At 44.9% G+C, this 19,670-nt stretch overlaps 1 protein-coding gene and 1 long non-coding RNA gene across 2 annotated transcripts in view; both read left to right on the forward strand.

Annotated features, from left to right (window-relative positions):
* The first annotated feature begins 206 nt into the window (after positions 1-206).
* On the forward strand, positions 207-11,640 carry LOC110349997 (uncharacterized). Its single transcript, XR_002396238.2, has 4 exons — positions 207-272; positions 4,439-4,578; positions 8,833-8,970; positions 11,129-11,640. It is a non-coding gene; the product is annotated as an uncharacterized LOC110349997 (long non-coding RNA).
* A 6,698-nt stretch (positions 11,641-18,338) lies between these two features.
* Xkr6 (XK related 6) overlaps positions 18,339-19,670 on the forward strand; it is a 234,740-nt gene continuing 233,408 nt past the window's right edge. The window contains exon 1 of the mRNA XM_004848447.3: positions 18,339-19,662. Coding sequence (XP_004848504.1) covers positions 18,899-19,662 — 764 coding nt within the window. The 5' untranslated portion in view covers positions 18,339-18,898. The remainder of the gene's footprint in view (positions 19,663-19,670) is intronic.

Consider the following 19,670-nt stretch of genomic DNA (forward strand, 5'->3'; position numbering starts at 1 on the left):
ATGGTGACAGAAGTAGTGCGTGTAGAGGAGCCCAGGGTGGCTGGAGGCTCAGGGTCTTAGAGGGCCACTGAGGAAAGCTAGGGCCGGGGGAAAGCTGCTGGGAACAGGGGAGTGGGGACAAGTGGGGTGGGGGGAGGGGAGAGGGAGGGGGGAGGGGGAGGAAATCATCCCCAAGCATTGCTCTGTGATATCATAGGAAGCTCTTTAGAAGAATGACAAGACAGACCTGTGTTTTCTAACAGCAGCTCTGGAGGAAGAGGACACGTAAAGAGGTCAGCAGAGTTTCTAACTTTTGTCTGAACTTCCTTGGGCCATGAGCCCTTTCCCCATCATACAGTCACGTGCCACGCACCATTTCCATCAACAACAGAACCTGTGTGTGAGACAAACTGGCGGGAAGCCAGGATGGCCACTGTACAACACTGCATGGCAGTGGTCCTGTGAGCTCATGTGGGGCTGGAAAATCCCTACTGCCTAGAATTTTTGCTGTCTTTTGTACACACGGATATGTTCAGAGACACACAGCCTGTTGTCTTACAGTGGCCAACAGTACCTGGCGCAGCAATGGGCTGTGCAGGTCTGCAGACCACAAGCAACAGGCTGCGCACAGAGCCTGGGTGTGCAGTGTGTAACTGCCCCCTGCCACCTGCACACTGGCACACTTGCCCTGGACACACACACATTTCTCAGGCCGTGTCCCCTTTGTTGAGCAGAGAGCACCTCAGGTAGTGTGCCTGCTCACTCAGTGGCCCAGACACAATGGCCTGAATTCCCCATGAAAGTTGTGTTTTCATTTATTTACTTGGCAGTGCTGGGGATTGAACCCATGGGCTCATACATGCTAGGCACATGCTCTGCCACCAAGCTACATCTCCAGCATTTTTTATTTGCTTTTTGTTTGTGGCAGGGCCCACTTCCTTTTCAAAGTACCAAAGTATCTGGTTGTCTTGAAATGAGATGATTTCGAGAATGTCCTCCTGAATCCAGAATAAAATCTACCTCCCTACAGTTTGTACATTTCAGGCAATATAAAAATACCAAAGTAGGCATTTTATCATTTTAGTTTATTTTTATCTTATTTTTGTTGTGCTAGGGATCGAACCTGGGGCCTTTTGTGCTCTACTCATTGACCTGTATCACCAGCCCTACTTTATTGACACAGTGTCTTAACCATGTTTCCCGGCCTGGCCTTAAACTCCTGGGCTCAAGCGATCCTCCTGCCTCAGCCTCCTGAGTAGAGAGTAGTAGGCACACTGGAGCAGGCCACCACCCCCAGCTAAGGCAGACATTTTAAACAGCAATGTCAGTACATGGAGTAGATTTTGGCCCCTTGTGCTAGGCTGAGCTCTGAGTGGGATAGTTCCTTTCTTCTCTTGTTCTACTTCTGTCTTCCTTAAGTGCCCTTATTGTTAAATTGAAGTTTATTTTCATTGTCTGCACTTTTCACTGAATAACCTTATTTCTATTTTGAAATTAAGATTAGATTGCATCTCACATGTCTGGTTTTAGGTTTTGGCCCCCGTTTTTCTCTTTTGTGACTCTGGGAATACAAAGCACACCAATGCAAACCCCGTTTCCAGATGGTAGTAAGGTTAATGGTTGTTAGCAACGCTGGGAGCTGAGGTCTACAGATGCTTGGTTTATTTTTAGAGTCGGTGGATGGATTTGTCCCTTGAGCGTTTACTGAGTACCCACTGAAGACCCAGCCCCCTGGCACAGGAGGAAGTTATTCTCTAACAAGCCAACTCCTCCCAGTAACTGGAAGACACACGTAGGGAGCGGATTATTCTATTTCTACACAGCAGCCCTGGGGCCCAGAAGGGTTAAGGGATCGAGGTGAAACAGGAGCGGGTCCAGAAAGATCAGCCTGTCCTCGGAGTGGCGCTCACATGAGACCCTTACGTGACCCATCTCAGTAGCCTGGGTCACTGAGGAGGTGATGGCTACTGAAAATTTCCATTACTATAACAGAAAAATTGACATTTCCATTATGTCTTGGGCCTTTAAAGCATGGACTGAAAAAAATGATAAAACCTAGCGAGGCATTTATTTAATGCAGGGAAGCAAATATTACATTCTGAACTGTTTCCTGTTAGAAAAGAAAACAATCCAGTTGATGTTTTAATAAGACATTTTCTTTAACATCCTCATAGTTATGGAGGCTTACAAAGTATTAAGTGGGGCCGGGGATGTAGCTCAGTGATTCAGCTGCCTACCTCGAAAGCAGAAGGACCCGAGTTAGATTCCCCCGTACCAAAACAAACAAACAAACAAAAGTATTAAGTGAGCCAGCAACTATTAAATTGCACATGAAATCTGGAAGACTGAGGCAGTGGAATTCTGAATTCAAGGCCAGGCTGGGTATCTTAGCAAGAGTCTGTCTCAAAGAAACAAACAAAAATTTTAAATTTGTTTTAAATGTAAACATTGCTAATAGGGATGATTTTATATTTTTATATAATTATTCTAAAACTTTGAAGTGCCTTAAAAATATCAAGTAGTATAGTTCTAAAATCTTAGACTGTAAGGAATCTTTCTAATTAAATAAAAGCCAGTGTTTTGTGCTTTAAAAATTCTCATCATACCCTTAAGAGCTCCTCTATTTCTTTATATCTTGATTCACTCATAAAAATCATTAAAGAATAAAAAAGCAACAGCAAAATTTCTGAGCTATTGAATAGACACAAAAATAATTACTTTTCCTTTTTACTGATTTCTGTGTTCTTTTCTTCATTTTCACAATGCTTTCCACTTCCCAATAACAAATGACTCTGATAACCTTCCTAAAGGAGCCAAAGAGTAACTCATTAGCTTCCTAAGTAATGCTTTTCAAAATTGAAACATTACAGTAGTGATAGGGGATTCCACCCTATTTCCTACCCCACCCTGACGAGCGTTTTTATTATTCTACCTCAGTTACTGGGAATTCTTTTTAAAAAGCATACACTTTATCGTCAGAGTGACCTGAATTAACGTCCCAGCGCCCCCCCTTTGGGACTGTATGACACGGACCAATGAGTTCCCATCTGGGTTTCCTCTGGGGCAGGACAAGCACATTCTCTGTAGAAGAGGTGTGGCAAAGTTAAATGGTGGGCACTGGGCTTGGGCTAGCCCAGTGCCCAGCACAGACTGAGTTCTTCCTGAGGTGAGCTTTCTTGTCTCTGCAGAAGGGAAGCAAATAAACAGACAAACAAACATCCTCTTACGTGGGCACTGTCCTCCCCAACTTCTCCGCTCGGTGTCACAGGCCACACTCACAGGGCCTTCCAAATATATGCAAGACCTGGCTCTTATCTCTCCTCTCTAGAGAAAGTGGAGCCACAGTAACTCTCCCTGCCTTTGGGAAATGCTAAAGGAATCTTGGCAGTTTGAGATAAACATTTTAAAAGTCAGCTTGGTTGCAACTTGCGGTACATTTAAGTGCATAACTGTCCTATTTTATTGTGTATTTTTACAATAGAAAATGTTAAAGATGCTCTTATCAAGTGGCCCTCCGCCATGGTTCTACATGATCCGTCTGGACTGGGATGGGCTTTTCCACCCAGCTTCCCTTCTCTTGAGAAGCCACCTTTCCCGGGGCTACCCCAAAATGTTCTGGCCCAATTCACCTCCTCTGTGCTCAATGGGAACGGACTGGGCCAAGAAGGGGTGCTTGGAGAAAAGTCTTTTTTAGACCCGCTGCCTTTACCTGCCCACAGTGGCTCCAGAGACAGGTATTTGTCCAATCACTGCTAACTAGAGCTTGGGGAACAACCTGGGCCCCGAAAGGCCTGGGCCACATTAGCCAGCACTGTTGTAAGGAATTCAGAATCCTGTATGAATTCCCTTACACATGGTAAATATCAACACACAATTGATGAATAAACAAATCTACAGCAAATAGTTATAGAGACTGTCTAAATATATAATAGGGATCTAAAATTAATGGGCCATTTCTAGGTTGTAGGGATACCGATAACTTTTACATTTTGCTTTTCAAGCTTTTAACCAAGAACATATATCCAATTTTTTAAAATCAGAAAAACATGGGGTTTTTTGGGGGTACCAGGGATCAAACTTGGGTTCTTGTGCTTGCGCAGCAGGTGATGAAACCACTGAGCTAAATCCCCAGCCCTAGAAAAACATGTTTTTTAAAAAGGACATTCAGATGCAATAATGGTCTTGTTTTGTTTGACTTTTGTGTTTTATATCCAAAGATAAATATTTTATTTTGTTTCCTCAGTATAAAGTTTAATGCAAATAAATTCTTGCTATCGTGAGATTTGCTAATATATATTCCATTTCTATAAGACCTCATCATTCTTTTTTTTTTTTTTTTTTTTTTGGTACTGGGGATTGAACTTAGGACCTTGCACTTGCAAGGCAGGTGGCAGAACCACTGAGCTAATCCCTGGCCCTAACACAATCTTTCTTTTCTTGTTTATTTTTTTGGTACCAGGGATCAAACTCAGGACCTTGCGCTTTCGAGGCAGGTGCCCGAACCACTGAGCTAAATCCTTGGCCCAAGACCTCATCATTCTTGATTGAGAAAGAAAACTATACAACTATAAAACACTAAATGGAACTCTTAGAACACAGGTAATTAGAAAAACACAAATATGCTGTTGGTATTGTAACTGAATAATCTTAACTGCAGTTTCTGTTTCAATTCAAGCAGGTGCTTCTCCATTCCAGGGCAACCTGCTTGAGGCAGGAAGCAGGAGGATTCTATTGGATCTCCAGGCTTTTGTCCTGAAAGGGATAACTCCTTAAGGAGAACAGGAGGGCCGGGGATTTAGCTCAGTGGCACCGTGCCTGCCTCACAACCACAAGGTCCTGAGTTCGATCCCTGGTACCAAAGAAAGAAAAAGCTAAGAAGGAGAACAGGGTCTGAGGCAGCCAGGGTCCTTTTGAAGCCAGGAAGACAAATTGCCCATTTGGATGACAGCTGCAGAGGCTGGGGGCGTTGGAAGAGCAGAAGCCTCTGTTGTTTCCCTGGGGTGCAGGGTGGTGATGGGGTGGCGTCTCATGTGCAGCATGGTGTCCTCAGGATGTGGGGCCATGAGCACCAGAGAGTCCTTGTCTTGGGGATGCGTCTGGAGACCTCAACGCTGCTGGCAGGCAGAAGAAAGCAGTGGGTCTTCAGGGGCATGACGCCCCAGTGCCTGAGATCAGCCCCTTGTCTCTGTGCAGACGGCTGGTGCACGGCCAGAAGGAGCCATGCTGCTCAAGGCTGTTCCAGGCAGAGTTGCCCCTCCTCCCCCCATCCACGTAATGGTCCTAACCTCCAGGACCTCGGAGTGGCTGTATTTGGAGACCGGGACCGTCAAGAGGCTGTGGAAGTTAAGTGATATCATCAGGGTGGGCTCTAACCCCACATGACTGGTGCTCTTACCAGGAGAAATGAGGACACACACACACACACTGAGGAGGGCCAGGTGAGGACACAGTGAGAAGGTGACCGTGACAAGCCGAAGAGTGGCCTCTGGACAAACCAACCCTGCTGCCACCCTCAGAGTGGGCTTCTGGCTTCCAGAAGTGTTAGGAAATAAATGTTGGTTGTTAAAGCCACCCATCCAGTCCTGTTTATCATGCAGCCCCGAAAACTAACACACGCCTTGGCCCATGCGAGACTCCAGGATGTCATCATTGAAGGCGCTGGAGGTGTCGCCCATCTTGTAGCATTAGGCATCAAATAGAAATCCAATTGTGTAATTGAAACTAAAACAATGCATTGTTTCTTCCACATCGAAATTGGAACATTATGATTCAAATTATTAGTGATACTGTTTTGTTTTATGTTGATTTTGTTGTCTTATGTGTTGAGGAATATGGTTTTATTTCCACTGTTATTCTTTCTTATGTTAGAATCCATTTTTTATGATCCATTGTGAGATTGTTCAGTATCACTTTTCACTTCTTTTAATTCTTCTTTCCAGAAAGTTTGGTTATACTGATTTTTGTCTTAAGTGTGCCAAACCACACACACACACACACACACACACACACACACACACTACTCTATAGAAAATCTTCACAAAGAGGTTCCACTACTGACAAGAGACTTGGAAAAGAAATTGGAAACCAAATCTCCTAGTTTGCAGCAGATTCAGCTGATAGGAACAGAACAAACCAACAACAAACAGCGACAGCAATGGAAGAGGCTTTGAGACTTTTGTGATTTTATCAACAGATGGCAAGTGTAATTTAATGTAGACAAACTAATAATTAATTGTGGAGCAAGGAGCCCAGTCCAGTGATGTGTCTAGGCAGAAAATAATCCTCTAGCACACAGATCAAGAAAAGGATTTAGGGATTATTCTTGAAAAATCATTCAAACTATCAGTCTAGTAGTACATAGTTCTGGGAACAAAGACAAACGCAGTGTTTAGAAAGATAATACACAAAACCCGGAGGTAGCACCTGTTATTTTGAAAAAGATTTGTGTGATCTACTCAGGAATATTGTCCTGTTGGCAACTGTTATGCAAAAACATAATAAGGAATGGCAAAATGCAAGAATCAAACTTTTCTACTCATATAAGGGGGATGAAGATGGCAGTAGGGCCAAGGGCAAGAAGGTAGGTGAACATGTGACCCTGTCCTGGTGAAGCTTTTGGGCACGAAGAGAATGCGGCCAGATCGGAGGATGATTAGAGGTTTCTTAGGCACACACATCTGCTTTTTCAATTCACCAGAGATCCATGATGTAGACAGTTCCGCTCCCTCCCTAACCCAAGAATCCCTGGGGCCAGGGCTGTGTCTGACCCAGCCTGGCATCTTGCCGGCCCCGCAGCTAGCAGATGACTTTGCCCAGTCAGTACTGGTTGAAAATGTTGAAATGAAGAAGGAGCTCAGAGCTGAGCAGGCGCTGGAGGCTGGCGATGCTCTGCGAGGGGCCACCCGGCCCGAAGTGGCACACAGAGCCCTGTGTGGGCCCTGCGTGCAGCTCTGCATTCAGCTCAGCCTCACCGAGCCTCACCTGCGTGCAGAGTGAATGGCTCCCACCTGTCTTTCAGAACGCTGAGCTTTCGGTCTGCTCCGCCTGCAGGCCTCTTTCACCGAGGTCTTTCTCTTGTTTAGCATTTTGAAAAGGAATTTCTCGGTTGGGTTTTTCTTTTCTTTCTTCTCATCCTGGTTTGTTTGTCTCTTGCTTTTTTCTTTCATTCTTCTTCTCTTCTTCCTCCTTTTCCCCTCTCCCCCTCCTGCTCCTCCTACTTTCTTCCCACCCTCCTCTTTTCTACCTCCTTTTTCTCCCCACGTCCTCCTCCTTCCCACTTCCTCCACCTTTCCTCCTCCTCCCTGCGCCCTTCTTCCTCCTGCTCTTCCTTCTTTTTCCTGTGCTTCTTCCCCCTCCCCTCCCTTAACCCTCCCCTCTCTCCCTCTTCCTTCTCTCCCCTCCTTCCCTCTCCTCCTCCTCCTCCTCTTTCTCCATCTCCTTCTGGTAGTACATTTGCCTCAGGCAAACACTCTACCACTAAGCTGCACCCCAGCCCTCTTCTATTTTATGCCTCTGCCTCCTGAATAGCTGGGATTATAGGTATGTGTCACTGTGCCTGGTTGCTCTTATCTTCTATTATACCTGGGGTACAGAAGACGGGCAACAGAAACAAACTCAGTGAATGAGAGCTTCAGGGCGTGGCCCATGTTGGTAGCATTATTTGTGTCTGACTGGAATTCTGTTCCTTCAAATGGTGGAACCTTCTTCTGGAAAGTGACAGTCCTATAAGAGATGAATGGTCATGAAGTACTTTAGGGAGAACTTAACGTTTATATGTGAAATTCTCCACTATTAACTCTACAGCACAAATTTTATAATCTATAGATTATACACAAATCTGTGGCATTTGGACATACAAATTATAAAGCACAGTGTAAAGTGAATACCTGTGGACCCATGTCCATGAACACTGAAATGCTGCTGAACCTCCTCTTCATTTCCCAAGTTGCTTTGAGCCCTGCCAGTCCTGCCTTAGGGGTTTCATGATGAGCATTCCCCAGGCAAGGCCACGATGTACAGTGATGGTGGTACAGGACCTAAGGCTCTGAGCTCTTCCCTGCACTGGTCACCTCTCTTCTTTCCCAGCTGCCTCTGCTGTGTGCCAGGCCCCTCTGAGCTCACCTGAATGATGACAGTGCCCCCTGCATGTTTCTGCCTCCATTTCTACCCAAGGTGGAGCTAGGAGCTGGGTGAGGGGTGAACCGGCAAGGGGGCTACGGACAGGGGATGGGATGGATTCAGTCTATGAAGACAAGAAAATATGGTTGGTGGATTCAGACTATAAGCAAAATATCTAAGTTAATCAGAAATATGGTGCCAGTTAGTTCAGTTCTCAACCCTAAAAGCTAGCCAAATGTGAATAGCTTCAATTTTGCATGCTATACAGGTTGAGTAGCTTTATCCAAAATGCTTTGGACCAGAAATGTTTTGGGGCTTCTGATTTTGGAATATCTGCATGGACTTTACTGGTTGAGCATCCCTAATTTAAAAATTCAGAATGTGAAGTCCTCTAAAACTTGAAACTTTTTGAGCAAGCTACAAAAAGTTTCAGATTTGGGAGCATTTCCAATTTGGGGTGTTTGGATTAGGATTGCTGAATGTTTATTAGTTTCCCATTGCTCTGTAATAAAGTTCTACAAACTATGCAGTCTAATGCACACTTATCCTAATAACTCCAACTGCATCTGTGGGGCGGAGCGCAGGCATAGCTTGGCCAGGTCCTCTGTCTGCATAGCTGCAGTGAGGTTGTGGGTGGGCTTGGATTCTTACCTGGGACTCAACCAGGGAAGGACCCCTTTAAAGCCCACTCAGTGTGTTGGCCAAACTTCTTTCCCTGTGTTTCTGTCACTGCAGGCCTGGCTCTCTGCTGTTCGCTGAAGCTGCTCCCTAGTGTGATGGGTCACACGTGGTTTCCTTCTCACAGGGACTTCTGCAACATGGCTGCTTGTGACATCAAGCCCACAGGGAGAGCCCCTGGCTCAGTTTGCTAAGGTGAGGTCTTGTGTAATGTCATATCAGTCACAAGAGTGACAACCATCACCGTACCACATTCTGGGGTCAGGTCCTGCCCACATTGCAGGGTGGGAATGACACAAAGGCGCGAGCACCAGCAGGTTGTCATGGAGGTCGTTAGGAGTCTGTTGGCCACCAGGCCTAAGTAGACCGCTCTTGGGAGGAGGAAAAAAGTCCCGGTCAGCAGAGTTACTTTACTGGGGCTTCTTCCCAAAGATTATATGTGACTATATTAATGGAAAGTTTGCATTCTGCTGACATTTTAAAACCAAACGATGCATCATATAGTGCTGACCATAAGAAGGAGGGCTTATGGTCTTATCTAAATTGTAAATCCTTAAATATGCTTCCCCCAAAGTGCTTTAGTTTAGAAAAATCATAAAATAGAACGGATGATAGAAAGAGTACTACAGAAAAGAAGGGACAATTTTACTAATTTTTAAAACAATTGATTCTGCTTGGGCTAAAAGACTTAATCTGTTTCTGAATAGGATTTTTACCAAAAGAAAATGAGTTTCTCTCCGAATTTTCTAAATAAATGTTGAACCTCAAAATACTGGTTTAGAGAGGCATCAGCTAAAAAGCCCAAGACACTTTTTGGCTCCAACTTCCACACTGTCATCAAAGTAATGTCTCAAACCCAAAGTTGATTTTGTCACTTTACTGACAGAGCCTATAGGACCCACTTTAAAGTCTTAACCTGACACTTAGGACTCTCCAGAGACTAGCTCCCTTCTCCACTTACCACCTTCCCTGCTTTCAGGCATCCAGTGCTGCAGACACACTATGCAATTTCGCGAGTCTCTTTCTCTTTCTTGTTTCTGTCTCTGCCCATGTCATACACTCTCTTTGGTCTGTGTCCACCCCTTCTCTTTGGAAGTTCCAGAGACTGCATATAAGCCCCAGGACAGTGATATATAAGGCTGGAGATGGAGCTCAGTGGAAGAACACTTGCCTAGCATGTGCAAGAGCCTGGGTTCAATTCCAGCACTGCAAAAGAAGAAGGAAAACAGTGCAAGAGATGATGTTTTACTACTATATTCCTTGGGCACAGGCCTGACACATAGTACATGCTCAGTAAATATTGCATGGATACATATCTCAGGGTCCTCTTATTTAAAGTGAAGAATTGGATGAAATGGTGGTCCCTTATGGTTCCGACTTTAAAAAAATCATTGCATGAATTAAAAGGACATAGATTTTGTATACAAATAAGCTAAAGTTGGTGGTAGTGATTTGAAATGCTTTGGAATTTCAAGGAAAAGGGTATTATTGTGTCCTGGAAGAGTCAAGAGGATTTTTGCTGATGGAGGTGGGATCTGAGATGGATACTGAAAGAAGAGAGGGCATGTGAGGCCTTGCTAACACGGCCCCTTCCTCATAGGAGGCCTTTGTTAAAAGTGCATTGCCTTGAACTGAAATGCTTGGTAGAGAGCAGGAGGCTTTGCAAAGGAATGGAGATAATTAGCTCCAAGGCAGAAGGGTGAAGGGCCCAGTGGATAGGAAAGGCATTTTCCTGGAGGACCGGGGGATGTTCTGACCAATACTGGAAACTAAAATGGCTTTGTAGGCTGGAATGAGACAATGGAAGATGCGAAAACTAAGGGTGCAGGTCGGATTTGGTGTGGCAGTTGATAGCATGCCATTATGTATTCTCAAAATAGGATGGTAACATCTTAGGTTTATTAGTCTGATGATGGTAGGCAGGATGAACAGGAAAAGAGAATACAAGTTGGAGAATACAGGGCCGGGGATGTAGTTCAGTGGCACCACGCCTGCCTGGCAAGCACAAGGTCCTGAGTTCGATTCCCTGTTCCACAAAAACAAGAATTAGGAAAAGTTGGAGAATACGAGTTGGAGAAAGCCCCAACCTGGGTGGAATAGTTCCCTGTGTATTTTACACCTCTTTATGACTTAGAAAGCACGCAGTAAGCCCACAAGAGAGATCCTCACCTCAGCTCTTGCAGGAAAGTAGGGCAGATGTTAACATTCCTGTCCTATATAAGAACTGAGACTCAATCTGAATTAATAATCTAAATCTTCCAGCTGGTAAATTTTATATGATAAATACTGTCATTGAAACAAACCGACTTGTTTTTCTTGCCTCCTGTGATGGTTAATTTCATGCACCAACTAGACTGGACTAAAGGATGCCCAGAAACTGGATGAAGCATTATTTCTGGCTGTGTCCATGAGGTGCTTCTGGAGGAGAATGACACTGAAAAGTCAGACTGAGCAGAGAAGACCCGTCCTTACTCAGACAGGAGGTCATTATCCCATCTACAGAGGGCCTGAACAGAACACAAAGGCCAAGCAAGGGGAGTCTGCTTCCATTTCAGCTTGGCACCATTTTCCCCTGCCCTGGGACACTGGTGTTCCTGGTTCTTGAGCCTTCAGACTCAGACCGGGACTAGCTTCATTTGTCCCAGGTTTCCAGGACTCAGACTGAATGAAACCACCAGTTTTCCTGGCGCTCTGTCATGCTGTGGGCAGACCGTGGGACTTCTCAGCATGTGTAATCATCAGTCAATTCCCATCCTAAATCTCTTCATTTATCTCGGATTGGGTCAGTTTCTCAGGAGAATCTGATTAATATAATCTGTAAGCTCAGTGTTTTTGCCATTAAGAAATAAAGAATGAAGAGCTGTCAAACATTGAAAAGGAATAATCTACGCAACTTCATAAGATATGTGAATCATAATGTACTGGAAAAGAGTCCTGACTTGAATAACAGGAAATTAAAATTTCCACCCGTGGTCTGAGGCAACTAATGGGATCCTAAATAGGCAACTGTCTTCTACGGTCAGTTTCTTCTTCCTCATCTGTAACAAGGGAGCTGTACAAAAAGTGTCTTTAATTTCATTCTTGTCCTCTGGTCTTGGAATTTATGTGCCATCAACCAGAGGTTTGGACAGCCCAGTGAGGCTGGCCTTTGGGTGTAAGAAACCTTGGAGGACAGCGCTGGTTTTAGGGCCTAGGGGGATGAGCTCAGATTTGCACATGAGGAAAAGCTTAAAGGGAGTGGTGGGCAGAAGAAGGGTTCTTTGAATCTGGCCACATGCTAATCCCTGGTATCTGTGAACATGTCACCTTGCGTGGCACAAAGGGACTTTCCAGATATGACTCAGTTATAGGTTTTGAGATGTGGAGATTATCCTGGATGACTCAAGTGAGTCCTTATACAGGACAGAGGAAGGGAGGAGTGCTGAGTGAGAAAAGGAGACGCAGGGGCAGAAGCAGAAGTCAGAGTGAAGCAGTCATTGGCTTTGAAGATGGAAGGGGCCGTGGGCCAAGGAAAACAGCAGAATCTGAACTCCAAGAAAGAGGCGGGGACAGATTTTCCTCAGAGCTTCCAGAAGGAACACAGCCCTGCCCATCCCTGGATTTAGCTGTGAGGCCCCTTTCAGGTCTGATCTTCAGAACCTTAAGGTAATACGTTGTTTAAGTAACTACGCTTGTGACAATCTGTTATAAGAGTCAAAGGAAACAAGTACAGGGAGTAACTAGAGAGGGAGGATCAGGATCCATTTAGCACTCACTGTGTACTGGATATTCACCTCCTGATAAGCTCGTGGAGGGATGAACATTATGGACATTATTTTACCCATAAGGAAAATAAACCCAAAAGCCAAAGTATCTTCCACAAAGTGATAGACATGGGTTGAACTGGAACTCCAGACTCAGGGCTGTGTGACTGCCTAGTTCATCACACATCTTCTGTCATTAAAGGAAAAGTCCTGCACAATTATCACACAATGCTACAAAGCCAGGTAAAAAATATGGTGTCCATCAGTGTACGAAGGACTTAGCAAAGGGAAGACCTTCACGTGGGTCTCACAACCTGAGGCAGGGACTGGCCAGCACCAGCCACTCATAGTTTCAGGTACTTTTTACATACATTATTTCATTAAAATGTCAGTTAAATAAGTTAAATTTTCTCCCCGTTTTTATGGTTCAGGAACATAAATTTAAATAAGAAAGTACCTTGCCCAATATACTACATTTCAATGGCAGAGCTGGGATTTAAATATAGAACCTGCATCTTGTGATTGAAAAACAAACCTCAAAACTTTTTATTTAAAAAGAGCAAGAGGAGATTCAATGTAATCATCAGCTAAAATTATAATACCGCCCCACCATGCACACGTGGAAGATTGTAATGAGTTTCAGAGAACGGTGTCCGGCATGTAGCGCCACTTAAATATCTGCTGATAAACAAAGGTTCTGTCTTATACTTTCTGACCACTCATTGTGCTATAAATTTTGGCATCAGTTCATGATTCATTTATGATGCTGTTCTAACTCACTTTTGCTGGTGTCTGTTTGCTCTTGACAATGGAACTACAATTTGCAGAAATTATTTCACGTTTCTTTGAACCAAAGAAAGTTAGACTCACAGTAAGTTTTCAAGAAACATTTGCTGAATTCAGTTAGACTTAGTGTCTGCCACATTCTGAAGTACTGTAACCAAGAGATATGTCTAAAACTCCAAAGAGAAACCACTGTGGGATTTCTGATTACTTGGGGCACTGGTGATGATAGGATCTAAGGTCAGCACTGAGCATAAGTACTATCTATGCCCCAAATTTTCTTTGCATCAGAAACACTGTATCACTCTGCTCAAATAATTAGTCAGCATCAGATCAAATCTCGTATATTTGGTTCGGGACAAGGATTATGAGGAGGTTGGTGTGGATTTGGTTGAAGGAGAAGGTGAGGAAGAAGGAGAGGAATACTTGGCTTGAATTTGGAGGTCACGTTGTAGGACAAACACAGCACACTTTTCCTGGCAATAAAATCGTATGAGAAATGAAGGTCTGCTGTGGAAAGGGCATTTTTCCATTGCCAATCTCACACCCAACCCGGGGCCGTAAGCTCCATGCTCACTCTCTGATTTGACTTGCTATTGCTTGCTCCCCGTTTTCTTTTGGTTGAGCACAAATGGTTGATTGCACCTACGGTAAGTGTATATACGATGAAGTTACAATGTCCTGTGCTCTTTGGGGAGTTAAATCATGAAGCTTATTATTCCTACTTAGAAGATACAGTGAATAAAAATACAAAGAAGCTTCAGAAAAGTTTCAGTCGATTCACAGATGTCAGGGTTGTAACCTCCTTACTATCAGTGCTGGGGTCAGACCCAGGTCCCTATGTAAGGTAAGCAAGCACTACCAGCGCTAAAACCCCAGTCCTACACTGAGATCTGATGAGACAAACACCTTTACAAAATCCTCTTTAGTGTTACTGCTGGAGAATACAGGTGTGCTACTCCTTCATCCTTGCTTACCCATGACACTGCAGGTGTGGGCACACTCCCTGAAAGTATTTAGTATATTTTATCTCCCCCAAATATTTAGTATCTTTCTCCCATTCCTCCCCCTGTTCACACCACTACCACCACCCTACAAGTAAACACTTTAATTGCTTTCTCAGGCATCTTTCTAGAATTGCTTTATACAAACATAAGCAAACAGGAATAAACTTATCCATTCTCTTACAGAAAATATAGCACATTGTATGGAAACTGCACCTTGCTATTTTTGTATAACAAAACAATCTACCACCCACTCTGTATCACTAAAAAGAAACCTATCACTTTTCAACATCACTAAATCATGGTCTGTTATGTGGATGCACCGTAATTTATTTAACTAGTTTCCCTTTGGGTCTTTATCCCTCCCTTTTCTCTTGCTATTATGAAAAATGCACATGAATAATCTCATTACATAACCATGTACTTTCTGATACATGCATGTTTGTCTGTAGGATAAATTCCCATAAAGACTCTTGTCTCAGGGGGTGACTGCATTTGTAATTTTGGCAGTGCCCAGTTCCTCCCCTCTGTAGAGGCTGTACCATTTTGTACCGCCAGCAACAATACATGAGGGCGCTTGCTAACACTTGAATTCGTAACATCAAATACAGAAATGTACTTCTAAGGATAATGGGTTTTATGAACTTACTCTGCAGTACTCAAAGAATTCCTATTCCTATAGTAGTGAGACACAAGGCACAGAATGGATGACCATGTCATCTCCCCACAGTTCCCATGCCTCACCCAGGCTCAAACCTTTTGAAGAATGCACGAGGAAGCTTCTGAAATGCTTTTGCTGAGGCCTCTCCCCATATGGAAATTCAAGTGTTCTGTCTCCTAGATATAGGCTAGCATCATAACAAGGTCTCTCCTGTGGCTAATACAGTGACAGACTTCGTTCAGAGGTGCCACTAGCTGCCTGGGCCAAGGCAGTGTAGGGCAGGTGGCACAGGCTTTGGAATGACCCCTGCTTGGTCTGAAACCTATGGCTACTCTCTCTCCCTAGGGTGTGACAGTCATGTGGCAGAACTGAGGGGGTTTTCCAAACAATTAGAATGGGGAATAAATTCCCACATCTTTTTGGATCTTTGTAAGATTAAAGAGGACAATGTTTGAGAGAGTGCTTAATACCCAATTGCATTTCACACTAATTTCCCCCTTTTGCTTTTCTGAAAATAGCAGGGAATCAGGAAGAAAACCCCACCATTAAAATTTATGTCCCATCTTCCCTTCCCCATGTTAATGCTGTCTTACTAGACTCACAGAAGAAGTTCTAAAAATGCATTTGTAATAGTTTACATGTAATTGCAATACACTTTGATGTTCGGCTTCTCATCCTATATAAGAGTGGAAGTATTGGGGCCCAAGATATTAACTAACTGAACATAGCAGAGAGTTGAAAGAAACAGTGGTTAGAAGAAAACCACCGCCGCCACCACCACCGAAGGTTCCCAGTAGGTGTGGGTAGGCACAGCCAGAGCCTTTGAGCATAAGGCTGCCTCAAGGCCAAGGAAAGGTTAACTGGGGCCAGGGGTGTAGTTTAGCACTAGAGCATGTGTGCAAGGCTCTGGCTTCAATTCCCAACACCAAATAAACAAACAGACAAACAAATGGTTACTTATCTTCCTGGTGTACAGAAAACAGGCCAGTGGGCAACAAATTCATTTATTTTCTCCTTATTTAATTAAAGTTTTGAGGTATTTCTCTAATAGATCCATGAGTTTTACGAAGATTTGTATCATAAAATGTGAAATACTGTACATTTTGGGGCACTTGAATGGTTAAATCTCTGGTTTAAGGTTTTTTTGGTTACGCAGAAAAATTAATCAATTAACCCATTTGTTTATCTAATATTTACTGAGAGCCTACAATATATATAATATTCAGCTAGGTACTGGATTTACTTGGAACATTTATTTGCCCCTAAATTCTAGCTGAAAAAGTACCACTCAAAACACAGCTGCAACTTATGGTAATCTTTCAATGAGCCTTCACGAGAGGTTCACTGTCACTGTAAGTGATTTTAAGTTTAGAACTTTCTGGGTTCTACAATATATCCCTCTTCCAAAGGAGACAAGAAAGATTAAGTTGTTGAACCAGCACATATAAAGTTGAAATCACTTGACAGTCTGAGAATCTTATGTTTCTACTTGAAGCTTCAATTGTGGTAAACACTTTTGACTCATAACCTCATTTGTCAGCCTGAACAGCGAATGTAATTTACTTAGCTAATTTCACTAGTAGATTATGTTCTTCCAGGGCACAGAGAAATAGGAATGATAAATAAGCCGTTACTGCTTGCTTTTGTATCTCATTTCATAGCCTCATAGCTTAAATAGAGAAAATATATTTAAAAGCACAAATTAATTGCACCTAGTTCCTAGAAGTATCTCAAAATGCTCTTTTATTAGAGATATCAAATATACTCAATGAAATATAGGTAGACATCCCCGGTACCAAAAAAAGAAAAAAAAGAAAAAAAAAGAAATATAGGTGGACATATGTTGATACTATACAAATACAATAATAATAATAATAATAATGGCAATAATAACAAAAGCACTTACCATTTATTTAGTGCCCACTGCCTATTAGGTATCATGTTGGGTGCTTTGAATGGCTTGCCACCCAGCAAATGTTTGAAATGTTTTAAAGGAGGAAACAGGTTTAAAGAGGTTTTCTTGCTCACATTATTCATATTACCATTTTAGAGAAACTGGTCTCTAAACCTGAGCAACTGTACTCTATGCTTTTGAGATTTAAGATGTTATTCTTTCAAACTCAGGAAAGAAACAGAATTCCATCTATATGCAGAATTTTTACTTGTTAGCTTTAAGTTTTACTATCATAGGAAGTAAGGGGATTAAATCTCTGTATGAAATAAAAGGATACAGTTATGTGACTTGTTTCCAAAAGTAGATTTTAGAATCACCCCCTACCTCCCACATCTGGGGTATACATTTTGTATTTCCTCAAAGTATTTTTCTTCCTTGGCATTCGTACTCACAAAAAAATTGTGTGTGGTGTTCCCATTCTCCCCTGCCACTTTCAAATTTGGTGGTGTGCTCTAGCATTGAATGTCATAGATCAAACTAACTATTGAAGTTGTCAAAGGCAACTCAGTGGTTACAAATATCACTTCATTTGTCCTCTTAATCTTTTAAAGAAAGTTATTAGCATTATTAGATTTTACTTAAGGGAGAAGAATAAAGGCTCAGAAAATGAGTTAAAATAGCTAGGGAGGTCAATGAGTAAATCCAGGTGTCTTCTTTCTCTTTTTAACTTCAAAATGTTTCACCTAATCAGTGACAACTGTAATCATATAGCTTGCCCTATCTGGCTCAAAATATACATTCATTGAAAGATCATTGTAATTCAAATCCATTCAGTGGTGCTTCACTTATGTAATTTGTTAGCTAAGTTCAAGTAGTGTCCCCTGCACCTATTTTAATGATATAGCACATCAGTAACATTTTCACTCATTTAAAGCCATGTTTACACACAGAACCTTAGCAACAAAAAAATTCTTAAAGACAATCTTCACACATTCAAGTAGCCTGAATTTTCCAAATTAAGATCATGGAATCTGAAAATCACACACTTTTAAAAAGTTGGTAGAAATATAGTTTGTTTAGAAAATATACTCAAGGTCAAAATATGTCCATTTAATCCTTCCAACATGCAAGACACATCAGGCTGATATCTAGCTGGGTTCTGCCTGGCATTTTCTTAAGGGAATGGTGGAAACTTTATTACAAAGGATGCAAAGTTGTCAGTGGCAGGAAAATCCGGGGGGTCCACAGAGGTAAGAGAGGAGGAGAGGTGTCAAAATCAAAGAGGATCAGTAAATTGTTTGTGGGAATCTCAACCGACTTGTGTAATTTTTGGAGCCCCCCCAAAGTAAATAAACAACAAGAGTGAACTGTAGAAGAAAAAGGAGAAGATACAGCCAAAAAGGTGAGACACAGCCATCTTGATGGGGGGGGCTCTAACTACACAATGAGGTCATCCCATCTCCCGGAAGTGACACGTAATCACCTGCTTTGCACTAGCTCCGCCCCTTCCCTCAGAGGTTCCGCCCCTCCGCCAGCAGCCGGGAGGGTGTTAGGGGGCGTTTCTCCAGGAGGAAAGCTGTGAGCTGCGACGCTGAGGAAGGGGACCCCAAAACGTCTGGCACTGCCCCCTCCAGGGATCACTTTGGACCGCCTCACTCGGCCCAGCGGGATTCTGAAACGCCGAGGGGTCAACCTGATGGGTTTCGGGGTCAACGGAAGAGGGGAAGGGGAGCCCTGGCGGGGAGAACCCCCCGGCCCCCCGCCCAGCAGCTGAGGCACAGGAGGGCGGCCATCTTGGCCGGGAGGGTAGGGCCGGGGAGCTGCGGGCGCCGTGCGATTGGGGGGCTCGCCCGGAAGTGACGCCGACTACCCGGAAGCGGAGGGGGTTCCCTGGCCCACTCCCCCCGCGTTCGTTTGCTCCCCCGCTTCCTCCCCGCCCCCCTTCCTCTCCATTCGTTTCCCCCCCTCCCCGGTCCCTGCCTTCTCCCCCCCACCCGTCCCTCCCCCCCCAACCTCCGGAGCTGGGAAGAGAGTCAAGATGGCGGCGAAATCCGATGGCGGCGGCGTGGGGGTGGGCTTCGCCCAGCTGCACAACCTGGACGAGGCGGTGGGCAGCGGCGGCGAGGAGGACGGGGAGCCCGGGGGCGGCGGCTGCGGCGGCGGCGGCGACGGCAGCGAGCCCGGCGAGAGCAGCTCGCTGCACATCTGCCACTGCTGCAACACCTCCTCGTGCTACTGGGGCTGCCGCTCCGCCTGCCTGCGCTCCCTCCTGGGCAAGAAGCCGCGCCGCAGCGCCGCCGCCGCCGCCGACGGGGGGGACCAGCCGCTGCAGCCGCCCGGGGCCAACGGCCGCCGCCCCCCGACGCCCCCGGCCGCGCGGCCGCAGCCCTCGGCGCCGCAGGCGGAGCGGCCGTGGCTCGACTGCCTGTGGATCGTGCTGGCGCTGCTGGTCTTCTTCGGGGACGTGGGCACCGACCTGTGGCTGGCCCTCGACTACTACCGCAAGGGGGACTATGGCTACTTCGGGCTGACCCTCTCCTTCGTGCTGGTGCCGTCGCTGCTGGTGCAGAGCCTGAGCTTCCGCTGGTTCGTGCAGGACTACACGGGCGGCGGGCTGGGCGCCGTGGAGGGGCTCAGCAGCCGGGGCCCCCCCATGATGGGGGCCGGCTACGGCCACGGCGCGGCCCGTGGCGGCCCTGGCGCGGGGGTCTCGGCCACGCCGGGGGCGCAGCGCCTGTGCCGCCTCTCCGTGTGGATCTGGCAGTCGGTCATCCACCTGCTGCAGATGGGGCAGGTGTGGAGGTAAGCGC

The sequence above is a fragment of the Heterocephalus glaber genome, unplaced genomic scaffold (assembly GCF_053883595.1).
Source record: "Heterocephalus glaber isolate CG9 unplaced genomic scaffold, H.glaber_assembly_v1.0 deba00001460, whole genome shotgun sequence".
NCBI lineage: Eukaryota > Metazoa > Chordata > Mammalia > Rodentia > Bathyergidae > Heterocephalus > Heterocephalus glaber.